At 41.3% G+C, this 15,860-nt stretch overlaps 1 protein-coding gene across 4 annotated transcripts in view; it reads left to right on the forward strand.

Annotated features, from left to right (window-relative positions):
* The window catches only part of LOC114877825 (solute carrier family 12 member 4), a 69,633-nt gene that overhangs the window by 22,879 nt on the left and 30,894 nt on the right, over nucleotides 1-15,860 (forward strand). Inside the window, exon 2 of one of the 4 annotated variants that reach the window (XM_029190880.2) lies at nucleotides 342-781. The exons of the other annotated variants lie outside the window; for them this stretch is intronic. Within the exon in view, the coding sequence (XP_029046713.1) occupies nucleotides 724-781 (58 nt within the window). The 5' untranslated portion in view covers nucleotides 342-723. The remainder of the gene's footprint in view (nucleotides 1-341; nucleotides 782-15,860) is intronic. 4 annotated transcript variants of the gene reach the window in all.

The following is a 15,860-nucleotide window of genomic DNA, read 5'->3' on the forward strand; positions in this document are numbered from 1 at the left end:
GACGAGCTTGGGAACGCCTCTTTCGTGTCTCACCCGGAAACGATCCGATCGAACAATTCCTCTAGCCGATGTAAGAGAAGAACTTTTCATTATTCCAATACTAACCCTTTGATTCGGCTGTTTCTGATTAATCGCGCTACTAAAATCGCGTTCCTTTCCTTTGAATAAAATTTCACTAGAATAGGAAATATAGATTTAGACCGTGAATCGTAAACGAAGGAGCTTGGGGTTATCGTTAAAGACGCGTTAGAAATGAAACAAATAATTGGAAATTTTTTTTTACAAATTCATTCACACAGTTAGATAACGTACAACCAGAATGTCGTTGAACCTTCTTTTAGACATCAAAGTTCAACAACTAGAAACTCTATAATCCATCAGCAAAGAAAACCATCCATCTTATAAAGTGACAACGTACCGAACCGGCAGCTTATCATGTTCGTTATCACGATTTCGACAACGCAGTTTCGTAACTGATTCGAAATCATAATCCGTATAATCGAGGCATCGAGTCAGAGTTGGAAGAAGCTCTCCGAGCGGTGAACAAGCGTTTTCGCGTATCGCTCGCGAGGAAATCGAAAACTGTCGCGTATCGAACGAGAAATAGAGTGATTTTGGATGTTATCGAGGCCGGTGGCAGTGTGGTGCGTTTGAAAAGCGAAGAAGCGAAGAAACGTGAGAGGAAGGCTCGACGATAAGGGAAGAAGAAGCAGATTGGCTACCATGAGTAACTCCGGGGCGATTCCTCTGCTTCTAGTGAAGAAAGAACAGCTGGTCGAAGGCAAGTACCCACGTTTAGTCTTTTCTCTATTGTCGACACTGGCCCGATTCCGCGATCGATGCACTCGCGACGCTCTATTGTCGCGTCGGATCTTCCGTTCTTAGACGAGGAAATGACGTCGTCGGGGCTATTGTCGATCGATCGTTTGCAGAGATCTGTGCCACACGGAAAATCCTTCGAATGTGTGGGTGGAATTCTGTTGATTGGAACTGTGAGCTTTCAATGAGAGCCTCTCAATGGTACCAGGTTCTAATGGTGGAAGTATCTTTTTAGAAAATATGAATAATTTTCTTTTCGTCTGTTATCAGATTTTAAATATTGAAAGAAACTTGATGTGGGTTTATTAATATTTGTTTGGATACACATTATTAGCCTCAAAGGTTATTTTATTACCTTCGACATCGATAAATAGCATGAAAGTTTAGAGAAGCTTCATTTCGGTATCGTGTACAAAGCTTTTAAGCAAGCTTGACGTGGATAGACGTAGGGTCAACTATATCGAGTGAACCTTTGTGAAATGGCCAGCAACTTAAAATAAACGTCCAATATCAGTGTCATATCATTGGAACCTTCTGAACAATGAACGACAGTAATTGATTCTTGAAATATTACTACTCGTCGAGCGCTGTTTGATTTAACTTCAAATTGAAAAGTTGTTTCCGTAGAACAGAGAAATTTTGCATTTATTTCAAATCTCGGTTTTTTCCTCGGAAAAAGTTTCCGGAAGACAAGGAAATTTCACGGTGCAATTTTCGCATAAAAATACTTGCCAGCATTTTTCCGCTTGGAATTGTTCGGCACGAGCGTGTTGACGCGAAGCGTTTCGTGCCAACACGGCGCCAAAAAAGTCTTGGTTCCTCGCGAGTAGCTGGAAAAATTAGACTCAACAATTATAGTCTACGAGTTTTACATAGACTCAGGAAAATGATAAAATTTCCTTCTTTCCAATGTACTTTTATAAAATTCAACTTTCGTTGAATGAAACGGCTCAGGGCTGACCATCGTCTGTTTATTCCACTGATTTTTCTACTGCGCAAAGATTAAATCACAGAATTTTTATAATTTTATTTTTCTATCATACTTCCATCGTAAATTCTCGATATTTTTATTAAATTAAGACTTCAAGTCCGATAGAAAATTTCAGGTACGATTTATGTTGGTTTATTCTACTTATTCATTTGAAACCTCTACAAAATATTGATCCACTATTTTTAATACATTTTTTTAATACGGCGAATGAAATATTAATCGTCTATTCATTTCGCAGAATTTATGTATTAATATTTAAATACGGAAAGTTAACGAGGTCTTTGAAGCATTCGTAGCTAGTGCTCCACCTTATTCAGAGTACACGCTACTCTACTGCAGAAGAATGTCAATGACAACCTTCCATGTTGTTTCCTGTACATAAGAACTCTGCTGTTCTCGTTGTTGTTTTCGCATTATAATATCGCGAATAAAAATAAAATATATAAAAGTTGTATATCAAAGTCGAGGTGTTAGGAAACAAATCTGCAATTTTTAATTAAGAAGCCGGTTAAAGTTTCATCGATCTTCCAGCGCGGCGGAAAGCTCTTACACGTTGACGTAAATTGATGGAGAGTGTTTCGAAGGTATTTCGCGTACTCGAGCTTTACTGCTTTCCTTTGAACGTTTCGCGTTTACACGGAAATAGAGAAATACAGAAGTGGAGAGAGTTGGGTGAAGTCTGGCAAGAGGCACGGTGATTTACTCGTTCTCGATATCTACGAGCTCGTAGGTAGGAAAGCGGCGATGGCTTAAAGCATCCAGTGGAAAAGATATACGTTTTCTCGGCTGTAAGTAACCGGAGTTAAGTAAATCGGTCGATCGTTAATCTTTAAAGCTTTGCAAGCCACACGATGACCGATAGTCGTGCACGTTTTATGAGGTTTAGCTTGTTTTCAAGGATGAAGCGATAAAACAGCACGAAACTGTCTCGATTTTTAGCTTCCATTAAACTTAAGAAACACGTAAAATTATTTAAGATACGACGTTATCTTTAATTAACAACGTCAGGTGGTCGGTAATTTATATCGGTGAAGTATCACTGAGGTATCGGTGCAATATCCTCGCGAATTTCGCGATCAATTTCAGCGCAATCTCTTCGATTTCCCGCGAATCAAGGCACTTAGATCAAGTCTCGAACGAGCGAGCAATTGTCCCAGCATTTTCAATTCGACGATACTCGATGCCACGTGTTGCACGTTCCTCTGAACGAGACCGGCCGTACCTTATCGGTAATCCCGATCCCCGTTTCCCGCTCTTCTCCACATCCGCACACACGCTTCTTCTCGCCACAGCTGTTCCCGCTTTATGACAGAATACACGGCAGAACAATGGATGTTATATCGTAGGACAGTTAATCTCTGACACTCGACTCGCCACGTGCACGACCGGTAATGTAACCGTCAGTCTCTGACTTCCGCTCGCGATTTCTTCGATCGTCCTCATTCAAGACGCGCTTTCATCGAACACCACAAGTGTTTTACCCCGCGATCGTTTATTCTATTTATTACCCGAAATGAATTACTTAACGACACAATTCTTTTAAGCAATAATTAGAAAGTACATTCGTCTCTTTATAGCTTAAGATTTTAATTATCCTTTTAAGCTGGAACGAAACGGAAAGAGGTAGCATTCGAGCCGAGAATATTTTTCTAACGAGAGTCCAGTAATCGCGCTGTTTCCCTCGTTTCATTTCCACCCCCTTCTTCCCGCGTTGCAACGAAACGGGCTGCATAACCCAGTTGCACAGCGAGCCATGATGAACCGAGATTCGTGAAACGACGATAGAAACAGCAGAGAGAAATTTCCAACTGGCTCGAAGGCGAACCACTGTCCGAGCTTCGGTAATGCTTCAAACTTTTCGTGAAACAACGAATTTCGCGTGGAAATAGCTTGCAAATTAAAATGACCAACAAATGTTTTGCGAGATTACCAGCAGTATATTGCCAGATGTAACTAAATGTTAGGAATGAAAATTTCCTTTTTAAAAAATTACATAAAGCGTTTTATGATGGACGAATTACCAACTAAATGCTGATAACAGTATCAAGTACAACAAAGTACAACAAACAGTATTAAGTACATGAAATTTGAAGCTTAACTGCTTAACAGCTACTTCAAATCCCCCTGGTTTTACCATTTTCATCCAGTCTGACCAATTCGTAACTTTATCCCAGGACTGGGTGGTTTTTAGGCCGAGGGAACGAGGCTGGCAATGTGACGTTTGTGAAACCGCGATATAATGAGGCCGACATTTCAAGTGTCACCGCCAGTCTTTTCGAAGCTGCTCGCTGAAATATACCCGATTCTGAGTGGGTCGTTCGTTAACGACCAAAACTTTCTACCGCCATTTCGTTCCTTGTTCTCGCGATTCTGTTTCTTTTCTACCCTCTCACCTTCTTCATTTCCATTTATTTTTACGTGAGATTCTTACTACTTTTGTCAGTGGAAATCTGTATAAAATATCTTCTTTTGTTTCCCTCGGAAGGAAAGTAATACGTGGTAGCACTAATTGCTGGGTTCATTAGAAATTCCATTAGAAATTTTGGAATCAAAAGACAAGCTTAAAATTTTTAACTTTAAATAAATTCAAATTCTTTAAATTAATATCTATCTTTTGAAAATCCATCGCGTCACCGTGATAGATAATCCTAATCGCTCTGTTCATTAATGAATATTCCAAGGTTATTAGCAACGTGGAAATTCGAGATTGCTCGTCATCGAAAATCAGAAACGCTTCAGCACAGCTGCATCGTTACGAGGTCCATTTCGTGGTACGATTTGCTCGATCGAGTCTAGTGGACAGAAATTTCCGCCAAGGTATTTGCCTTTGAATTTTCGCTCCTCTATTAGCCTAACAAGCCCGATGCAACGCCGTGCATTGGACCGCATCGATGCAGTTTCACGCTCGCAAACACTAATCTGCATCCTGTCGGATTTCGCGAGACGTGAACGCTGCATGCTAATTTGTTGACAGTGGAAATTTATGATGCTGAACGACTAGGAGACGTTCCTAATTCCCTTAAATTTTTCCTAAGAAAATGATAATAAATGTAGAGAAAATTTTATCTCGTCGATCAATCGAGGAACAAGCATCGAAAACGTAATCATAACAATTTTGGATGGAAGAACGCTTCGAGCGTAACACAGAGGATAGATTAATGAACATTCATACATGATCGACGTCGCATATTTCGACGGTGCTCCGATAAACGGCTGGCAAATTAATTAAATTCAACTGCAATCGATAGTCGCAGCTGACGTAACCAGCGAATGATCCCTGTGTTACGATTATATCGGTCCCTGAAACGCATCGATATTCGATTCGGGCTGCCACTCGATGGATATTTCACGTTCCCTTCATGAATCACTATGGAACTAAACGCTAACTGTCCATCAAATCATATTTATACTATTACACAATAATAGCATTCTAATTCGTTAACAGGAGAAAATTTACATATCATATAGTGTTCCAGTTAAAATGTTTCAAATGAACAGGAATCAATACATCGGCCAATTAATATCAACGCGATTAACGCAGCCCCACATTTTAATCAACAATTAGCGAAGAACAGTTGGTAAATTATATTCAGCTGCGTTCCGTAATTATGTACTTATAGCGGATTATTAAACAGTTGCCGGTTACACGAATCGAGATGAATCTTCAAACGCTTCGATCAAAGGGTTACTTCAATTACTTTGAAATCGCATGCTTCAACCCCTTCCCTGACAGTCGCATTACGGCAAACGAGCTAATAAACATCGACAGGCGTGCTCGAATTAATTAATCACAGTTATGACGGGCAGCTGCTATCGACATTGAAACACGAACGAGACGCTGAAAATTATATAACGTCGTGAATTCTAACGTAATAAACGAGTAACAAGAGGCACCTATTTTTAAATAACAAAAGGATTAGCTGAGACTTTGAGGAAATTAAATTGATTTTAATATTAAAGGTATTCAACAGATACGAAAGGGACGATTACTCAGTTCCTTTTGCCATAAAACAAAGTTTCGAACGAAGGGATATGTAATTTCAATCGTCTATCCCCCCTCTTAGTGCAAGAATTTTAAGGGACGACGGCGACTTTAAACGAGTTCCCGACGTTCGTCGAGTTGGCAACTGGTCTCTTCAGGGAGTGTGTTGGAATCGGAATGCTCCAAGTATTTGGCAAGTGGTCGGAATTTCACGGGAGAGTTGCAGCGAGTAGCTCGACCCTGCCAAGCGGAAACACTTTCAGACGGCGTTTCGCGTTGTCATCGAAACGTTAACGCTGTCATCGTGCCGATAAATCGCAGGAATTCAATTGTGGCTACCTTCGAGTAGATCGAACGATTTCTCGAAAGAGTTCGCCGACAAAAGCATCCATCGTCGAGACTCTAACGAATGAGACCGTTCATGAAATTCCAGTAAAATATCCTAATTCTCTGTATTTTTCTAGAAATATAATTCGCGCGGTTGACGATTTCTTAAATAGATTCAGTCAAAGGTCAGACGAGTGGAGACCTTCGATGGCTGAAAGTGGAATTAGTAGAAGGTGTATTAGAATAATGACTGGGTTGTTTAGTATGAAACGTAGAACTCTGTTTAGCTGTTGTTACCTGGTTTCTTAAATCTATAAAGTCCGGTGCTTTGCTCCGCAACTTTTTATATAATCCTATTGGTAATCTATTGATTGTCAATACTCTCAGGATGACATTTTCCTAAAGGTAAATGGAAAGCATGGTAGATGAAATTTAATGGAAATGGAATAATGTTTTTCAGTGAAATTTCATCGGTGGTAACAGGTATTGCACCGCTCGTTTTGTCACTGACCTTATCGTATGCACGCGTTAAGCCGCAAAACGGAATGTCGTGCCACGACCGTTATCGGACCACGGCATCGTTGCCTCGTTGTCTGTATTCCATCGATTTTCCTGACCTTGTGTGCCATGTCGAGGCCGCCAATTACCTCGATATACTCTTTAAAATAACTACCTTGATCTCCAGATGGTAGACCTTCCTCGCTTATCGATGATACTTTCGATCGACTACTCTGTTCTTCTTTGTTTCCTCGTCGGCTATCATTTCCGGTACACCTTCCTAAGGAACACAGCACACTTTGTCGAGATATATTTCTCTATCGCGCTTTCCATCGATCGGACAAAAACACCCGGTACTCGGATGTCTCATAAATTGGTCGCGTCTTTGTGGAAAGATTTTCCTGGGATTTCGGGAATATTGGAGCGAGAGGAATTGCGGATTTGCCGGCTCTCTATCGAGCTATCGATGCTGCCTTTATTTTTAAGAGGAAATCGAGCAGGCACGGATCGTTACCAGCGATATTGGAAAAGACTGTTCCCGAGTTCGTGTAATTATTAGGTTCGTCTAAATTTAAACAATCGCAGTAGAGGATTTCTTCGAAAAAGTATTCCAAGTCTTTGCCCAAGAGTAAGGGGGAAGCAACAGCGTGGAAAATTGAAGCAATCGATGGAAGATCGAGTGCAGCGTGATTCGAATGCAATTTTCATACAGCGCACGCGGTTTCTTCGAGGGGCGCCGAAAATGGTTCAAGATCGAAGGGTTTTCCACGAAAACTCGGCAAAGATCTGTTCCATTATCCTGGCAATATCCGGAACAGCATACGCCGGGGAAAATCGGGTCGTGTATGTAAGGGCAGGAGGGGATGGTCGGTTCGCCCTGGTCGAGGCAACAAATTGACAAATTGAACCAATCAGCTTCCAATATACGGCAATCCTCGTGATGATCCAATATTTTTTGCTCGAAAAATATTTTCCAGATGTATCGTTTCTCTTTATATTCTGTCTTATACAATGCTACCGAAATGATCGCGTTATTATTGTCGAGAATAATTCTGACAGGATTCTGTGAGAGGATTTTTGTGAAAACAAATGCACTTTCTAAAAGCTAATGCAATCAGGATAGTTAAAATTATGTTTCGTCCTACGAAAGTTTGATTATGTGCATTTGAGTAGATTGTGCAGAGAATAATGTAGAGGAGAATGCAGGAGTTGTTTCACTTTAGCGCGTGCGAGTAATTTACAGCAACCTGGTTATGCTTCGCACATTGTGTCCAATGGCTCCAGAACTAATTTTCGGGCTAATTAATTTCCCTTAGCCACGAGTTGTCCGCCCTGCGTTCAACAAATAATTTGCTCCTGAAACCTAAGTTCTCGGACGAATTCATCGATCGTCTCACCTGTTGTCCTTTAAATGATGTAGTAATTTAAATAACATGAATTCCGATTGTTCGCACAGTTTTATATTCCAAGGGTGACGGTAAAAGAAATTTTTCTTCTTCTTGGAAAAATTCGATCTCGAGATGGTGATAATTCACCTCAGCGAAAAATGGTAGGGAAAAGTTCGATCAACCATCGGAAATGGGGTAGGGCTCGAGGGTAGAAGGTAACTCGGAATATGATTTATGTTCGTAAAATCATCGTTCATTGTTGAAACATTCCACCCACTCTGCCTGGTTGTCAGCTTCGACCCGTGTCATCCCTCGTTTGAATTTCCGACCTTTATCCGGCTATTTTCGCGCGAGGTCGGCACCGACCAGCGAATTTCGAGTATTCTTCCAGGCGATGAGCACGAAGACAATCACGAAACGCTACGTTTTTAAGGGTGTATCTCGCACGTCGTTTCTGCCACCCTTTTGATCCTCGAGCCAACGGAGAACAGTAAGGCTAACGAGTAGCACTCTTGAGGCTCGCCTAAGCTGTGAGCTCCTTTCCTTCTCCCTTCAACGTGACAAATTTCGGTGACAGAAACGACACGAATACGGCGAGAAATTGTAACTGGCGAGACAGAGGGGTAGCTGGAAAAGCAGTGTAAGCGCGGTAATGTTTCTTTGTAGAACATCGAAAACGAGAACGCCGAGATTTCTGCTTTGGGAATAGAACCCAGTCCTGTTTTGTTTTTAACACTTTTGTGGGAAAATCTGTTGTCTGACAATGTGCTGACAAGGGTTGAAAAAGAAGAAGGGAACGTTTTACCAATTATAGTTAATTGATTAAACTTTAGAGATCGTTATCCTCTCTTCGATGTTGTTAAATTTAATTTTCAATTTCTTATTAATTAAGAGCTCGAGCAAAAAAGCTCGAACGATCTCTGAAATGATGGGAAGGGGGCGATAAGGATCCGAGCGTCGTTTCATTGATCGCTCGTCAGTTATATACACAACAGGAAATTGGTTAAAAATAGCTGGACAATGAGCGGGAGGAAGAGAAAGCGGGAAAACAAAAGCGCGAAAGGGCGGAAATAGGAGAACCAGGAAAAATCGGAAAGAGGGTTGTTTGTGATAAAGAAAAAGCCGTGCTTATAAATAGTTGATTAACAGAAAAACGAATATTGATACGTCCCTGAATGAACTTATGCATTACGCGTACAATCGAGGTCGATCTACTCTCATTGCGAACCCATCTGACCCCTCGATAAGCGGTATATGCAAACGATTGTTGAACTCCGAACGAAACAATTCGATCGTTCCGTGAAAACCGGAAAAATTTGGCAAGAGGCGAGGAAAGTTTACGGCACAAGCGAATAAAACCGCGGAATCGGAGCTTCCTTCGTTTACATTTTCCGGAGGGAGATTAAGTTGCTCGGTAGCGGCAGATGTTCCACGAATTTCGCAAAGTGCCACGAGATATCGCACCGGGTCGTTCCTGTTTCCGTGGCGGCAGATGTAACACGGTTACACACGATGATCGTCACCATTTCACTCGGACTTCGCAGCCTAGTTTCCCAACAAACTCTTCTTCAACTCGTGGAAAGTTGAAGCTTCATGGTGAATATCGAACGTCTTTTTTTTCATTTTTAACCAATCACTTCGATATCCATGAAATTTATTCTGAACTTTATACGCCATTCGCAATTCTTTTTTTTCTGAAACCGATTTTTCGCTCCGCCTTAATTTTCTCGAGCAGTCGTAATTTATCGTCGTCGTTAGCTTTACGGGGGCTGATTGCTGAATCAAGCCCCGGTCCGTTCGTTGTCTCTGAATCCTGAAAAATCGGTGTCTCCCTCGGAATGCAGACAGTATTTGCAAGCATTCCGCTAGCGGGACTTCGTCTTATCTCATCTAATCAAACGTACCTCGCAATCGGTCCACGTGACTCGCGTTTCCGTCGACTTCTGTCGGCCGGAAATCGGTCGACAAAGACGAATGTGATCCGTGGCGCGCATGACCGTGTAGATAAACGAGAAATCGATAATCAATTCTTTTTAATACGGTACACAACGAAGAGGAGCGTTTGTAAATAAAATTCTATACCTTTTTTGAATCATCCTCTATGGGCAAACATGTACCGTGGGAAAGTTGTAGGTTACAGCAGATGTACCGTTCTATGTACACTTCCCTTATGTGTACATTTCGCATGGAAAATTTATCGACGTCCATCAAAAGTTGACGCACGATAAACATCTGATATCGCGTGTCCGATAAATCGGGAATTATGTAGACAAATTAGTGAGGAAAGTTGTTATGGAAAATTAAGGGATCAAAACATGGGTGACGTTTTTATTAATGATTCAGATGATGGTTTATCGTAATACTAGCAAGGGGCGAAGTCTTTTCATCGAAAGTTTAACAACTTCATAATTTTTTCCCACTTTCTAACTTGTCTACTTCGAAGTGCCGTGCATTCAAGTTCTCTCAACTTTGTCGTAGTTCCTTTTTCGTTGTCTTCGAAATATTCCTCAGCTTTAACATAACTTCTTCCACGGATTAAAAGTTTTCACAACTTTGAAGCTTCCAATTAGACGCTTTCGAACTTTCATCGTTTTTTCCCATAATATTCCTTAATACTCAAATTGCCAAACGAAACACTTTTCTTCATAATTCAATTTCCGCTATTAGCTTTCTGTGTTACTTTTATTAAGAACACTCGTCGGCGTTCGACTGTTTCAATGATTTTCAATGTCCTTAGTTGTCGTTGAATCGCGTTGATCGAGTCGATGGTGTATCGCTCCGTGGAGCGTCGCTTAATGAAAAGCAAGGAAAAGGAAAACGATACGAAAAGGAAAAAGCGTGGTCCGAATGGTCGAGCAAAACCACAGCCGATAGAATTACAGGGATTAATCGATATAGAAGGAGGAGCAATTTATATCGACCTGGCACCTTTATCAGAAGTCTCCTCGATTTTCTACGACCGATCGATCATCGATAATTGCTTGCCGCCCGATCGACGCTGTTCGTCTGTCGACGATTAATTTTTTCTCATCTTCTTTTTTCTTTTCTTTTTTTTTTACTTCTTTTCCCTGGACTCGTCGGCAGCGTTTCTATTCGAGTTAGACGCTCGAACAGCATCGACTACCGGCCTATTAACAAGAATCGAACTCAAGGCGCACTTCCATTGTCGTTTCGTTGACGTTCAGCCCTTCCACGTGACCGGAGCTCTTAGCTGGAAGGTCGAGGGTCTTCGAGGTTCGTTGACACTCGTGACGCGGTTCCAAGCTGAAGAATTTTCCAGGAATTTTCCCCTGAGAATGTTTGTTTAATTTATGGTGATTTTCATGAAGTCGAGGGAACTGGATTCGAGGGTGGAGATAGAAGGAGACTGTTGGAGTTATGGTAAACAGACCGAACCAGAGGTGGGAAAATAAATTTAAAGTGAGTAAAATTACTATTGTATTTTAATATTTACCGGGTTTAATGGAAATAAAATAAATTACGAGTATAACAAACATTAAGTTAACTCGTTTAGGTTCAATTTAGAGAAGACCGTGAATCAATCGGTCGATTTTCGCGCTGATTCTCTATTCAGAGCCATTTAATTGCACGTTTCGTGTAAATAGCCGAAGCAATTCCCGAATTCTCGTCGGTGAACCGAATATTCGGCGTATGTATGTACGCGCGGCTTTTCTCTACGATCGATATACCGATCGATTGTCATTAAACCGTTGGGTCAGGGTGTACGATAAAGCTAGGGCTGTGTACACACAATGTTCAAGGCACAGAATGCGTTCGTGCATAAAACCTCGACCGTTTCTCTGATTGCGCTTACCATCAGGCGAAATGTTGATAAAAGTATGAAACACGCGAAAGTTGTATCTCGTCTTAATGGAAAATTAATATCCATAATGTTTAGCTTGGAATTATTATTAAAAGGCGTCGAAAGCTCGGTTGAAATGAAAGTTTCACCGTGATCATGGCGACGTAAACTTTAACTATTTCACGTGGGCCCGATGAAGTCTGTGTTAATACCGGTATTCATCTTGTGCTTCCACTGTTTAATACCGGTATTCAACCAGGCATTTAGCTCTCGTTGGCTCCGGCAGGGGCTTTATCACGACGCACTTACTCCTTTCTCCCCATTTTTACACCTTGATCTCGGTTCTTCTCGATGGGCAACTTCTAGAATCCCCTTCATTCCTTTCACACTGACGGAAACTTGAATTTAATTCAATAGAATAACGAATGCAATAAAGAAGTGACTCGAGAAATTTCTCCAATTCGAAGGTTAAGAATCACCTGAATGTTAAGTACAATTTTCAAACTACCCCCATAACAATCAACCCTTTTAAGTGACGAGAATTAGTGAAACGTGAAAATTGGGTATCGTCATTTCCACCGAAAAGTTTCATTTATTCGCCGTTGGTGGAAGTCGGAATTATAACAGTGTTCACCAGTTACCCTTCCGCTCGTTTTACCCCACCGAAAGGTAATCGTCGAAAAACGGGCGCGGTTCACTTCGGGTCACCTTGTACCCGGAAACATACCGGGTGTGCCGCATGATAATAAACCACGCTCACACGTACATTCACGTACGTGTGTACACGTGCGCGGTTAGATTGGAGACGCAGACTCCGCTCTATCGATCCAGTCTGGAAAGAGACGAGAACAGGGGATGAAATCGCGATGAATCGAGAGAAAGAGAGATGCGCGCACACATCGGAAAGAGAAGAGGAGAATAACTGATAGAAGGAAGAGAACAGGTTATGAAGGAGGATAAAAAGATCGTACCGGTTGTAAGTTGACTGAGAAAGTGAAAAAATAGAAGACAACGATGGGGTGTAAAAAAAAAAAAACGGAAAAGGAAACGAGATGGATTGAAAAATAGGGTAGGATGAAAAGAAAAGAGATAAGAAATTTCGAAAACTAGTTTGAAGAAGAAAGGTGAGACATGTTTATAAGAGAAGTAGAAATCCTTGGGGTTGAAACTGAAAAGAAAGGCAGTATTTTATTTGACAGAAGAACTGATATAAAAATGGAGAACACTGGCGCTTCTGTTAGAAAAGAGGAAAAAGAAAGTGGAAGATAAGAATAAGAGAGGGACGAAGAAAACATGTTTGAAGGTGTAGTTTCCTAGCAAAGTTTCTCGACTTCCGTCGCCTCGTAGCTCGATTCGGATCATCCCTAATTGCGGGACGTTTTATCAAAGTTTTAATCCCCTTAAGTACCCTCTCAACCGATAGCAACGCATACGGGGAGAGAAAAGATTTCATCTGAATAGAAAAACAAAAATGCATTCCGCGCTTGTCACTTAGGGGTTGAAAAAGTTTCTTATACAAAATAATTATTCCCGAGTGATTGCTATGAGATTAATTAAAAAAATTAAATGGCTTTGAAGTCGATGCGGTTGTGTCAACGACCTTTCTTTCTCCATTGTGGAACATGCTCGCAGAAGATTCTGACCTAGTCTGCATCGAGGGTCGTTTATTGGCATTTTCGTAACGCATTACGCGCGATGATAGATACGACACGGCTTTTGGCAGACTTACAGACATCCGGTTTTGCGAGTACGTGCACACGTATTTCACCGAGCTGACGGTTCGGCGACATTTCGCGCGGGGAAAGGGTTAAGGTCATGGCTCGCGAGTTATTTCAGGTGCGATACGAATAGGCATTTCCGTCGTTCATTATATTGATTAATTTGCCTCGTGACATCGTTTTGTTTTATTAATCATCTTTCAATCGAACTGGAAACTCACCACTCATTTTGTCTTCACGATTCTTCTTTACGAAACATCGAGGGTAAAAAATAAAATGGAGGGGTAACGAGTGTAAAAAGTTTGCGACTATTGAAGGTTTTCAGTTTTATAAACTATAATTACGAGTCCGAAGAAGAAAGATGAAACATTCCACCCACGTGTTTGAAAAGTTTAATTTTCACTTTCGTAATATTTCGCGAAATTTCCACGACCCTTTGGTGGGTTATTACCAACATGTAGGACAAGTTTTCCAACAAAGTTACCAATGTTTGCAAGGAACTTAATATTCTCTGCTCGCGAAAACGACGTTCCAACAAGTTTATTCGCTTTGGGTTTGCTAACTTCGTTAAATTGCTTTCGCTTCGTGTCATTAGTTGGAATTCGTTCAGACTTTCTATTACCGATTTCATTTCTCTGTGTTTTTTGTTCTCATCTCCCTCCGTGGTTACCTTTTTCACCTTTCGTTGGCATTCGAAGGACAATCAATTCCGTCGATATGCGGATGAAAAAAAGAGCGGACGTGTGTCGCTAGGTGAAGGCTCGTGATTTCAATCGAAAAAATTCCTGCTGTCGAGCGGTGGATTCCTTTTGCCTTTCTCAAATTCCATCAGTCACGAGAACCTTTTATCAACACGATCTAATCAATTCAACGACGATCGATTTTCCTTTCACACTTGAAGTTTTTGGCAATTATCAAATTATTACTTATAATTCAACAAATTTCATAAATACGCGAAACATTATTTCAGCTGTGAAAAGCTTTCGCAAATTGCCAGGGGAATTGTTTTAGCACAGTCTCATTCATTTTCGCGAATAAATTTCCTCGTCTCTTTGATACGTACCGAAACAAATGCAGCACATGAAAATGAACGCGTGGTAATCGAGAGATGCATCCAGATAGCCCGCCGATGATACGTTAATGAAATTTCTCACCGTAAAGTCAAAGAATCGAAATCACATTTCATCGAGAGAGGAAAGCACTTTGAAAACTTCGTGCAAATTGTACTTGATCGCCTGAACATTGCACTGCAATGAAATTACGTTGTCCAAAGGCAGGCTCGCTCTCTTTCGCAGCAAAATTCCTCATCAACTATCGGATGCGATTAGATTTTAATGAAGGAAAGAACGTTGCAATTACACCGTAAACGGAGGACAATATTTAAAGTCCATCACCAGACAGATTGTTATTTTAAGAAGAAAACTTGCTCACAAAGGATAACGAAAACTCGACAGCGAGTGTGTTGAGGATTCGTTAAAACAAACCGAAGATACAACAAAATGAAAGTAAATATGCAGTAAAACAATTTTCGTTGCGAAACGGTATCAGATCCGTTCCCATGGAACGATTTACTGGTTTCAGTTAAATATTTGCTGTGCATTAGCACGCTTCACGGTAATGGGCCACCACGAGATGAAACTGTTTACCGAATTAAACTCCGTTGAAATGGTGGGACGGTTTCGGTAAACTGTGGGGAACAGGAAAATTCGGCGAGTTTATTTGCTCGCGCCGATACCGTCGATCGACCAAGTAACAGCTCGCACACCGAGTTTCCGCTTCGATGACTCTTCGTCGACGATTTCCTCGAGAAACGTTTCGAGACTCGTTAATTTCGAACGTTCTCAGCGAGGCCTGATTTTAATGGTCCCAACGTTTCAACGCAGACGGGGTAATATTAAACTGCATAGAGCAGCTGCATGCTCGGCTGAGAAAATCAGTAAATGCTGCCAGCTCAAGTTGAAACGAATTTCAGGTTTGTAGCTGAAGTAACTTCAACACCTGCAAGTTCGTGTCAACGAACGATTTTATCTTGCGAGAACAGGTGATGATGACTAGAAAATTAATCGAAAAACTGCAAGCTCGACTTGAGAAATCATTGAAATTTCAAAGCGTTGCACATGCGCGAGTGGCTCGATCAGCACATTATTAGTTACGAGTGGACCGTCCTGAAAAGTCCGCGGGCTGATCCGTGTCAACGATGTTTATCGTGCAGGATGCACACAGGACGTGTAGATGGTAACTTATATAGATATCAACCGACGAGAGGGGAACATATCTTTGACCCAGATAAGAGGAATTCGAAGGGGTTTCTTATCCCGGCTCCATAGCCCCCGGC

The sequence above is a fragment of the Osmia bicornis genome, chromosome 15 (assembly GCF_907164935.1).
Source record: "Osmia bicornis bicornis chromosome 15, iOsmBic2.1, whole genome shotgun sequence".
NCBI classification, from domain to species: Eukaryota; Metazoa; Arthropoda; class Insecta; order Hymenoptera; family Megachilidae; genus Osmia; species Osmia bicornis.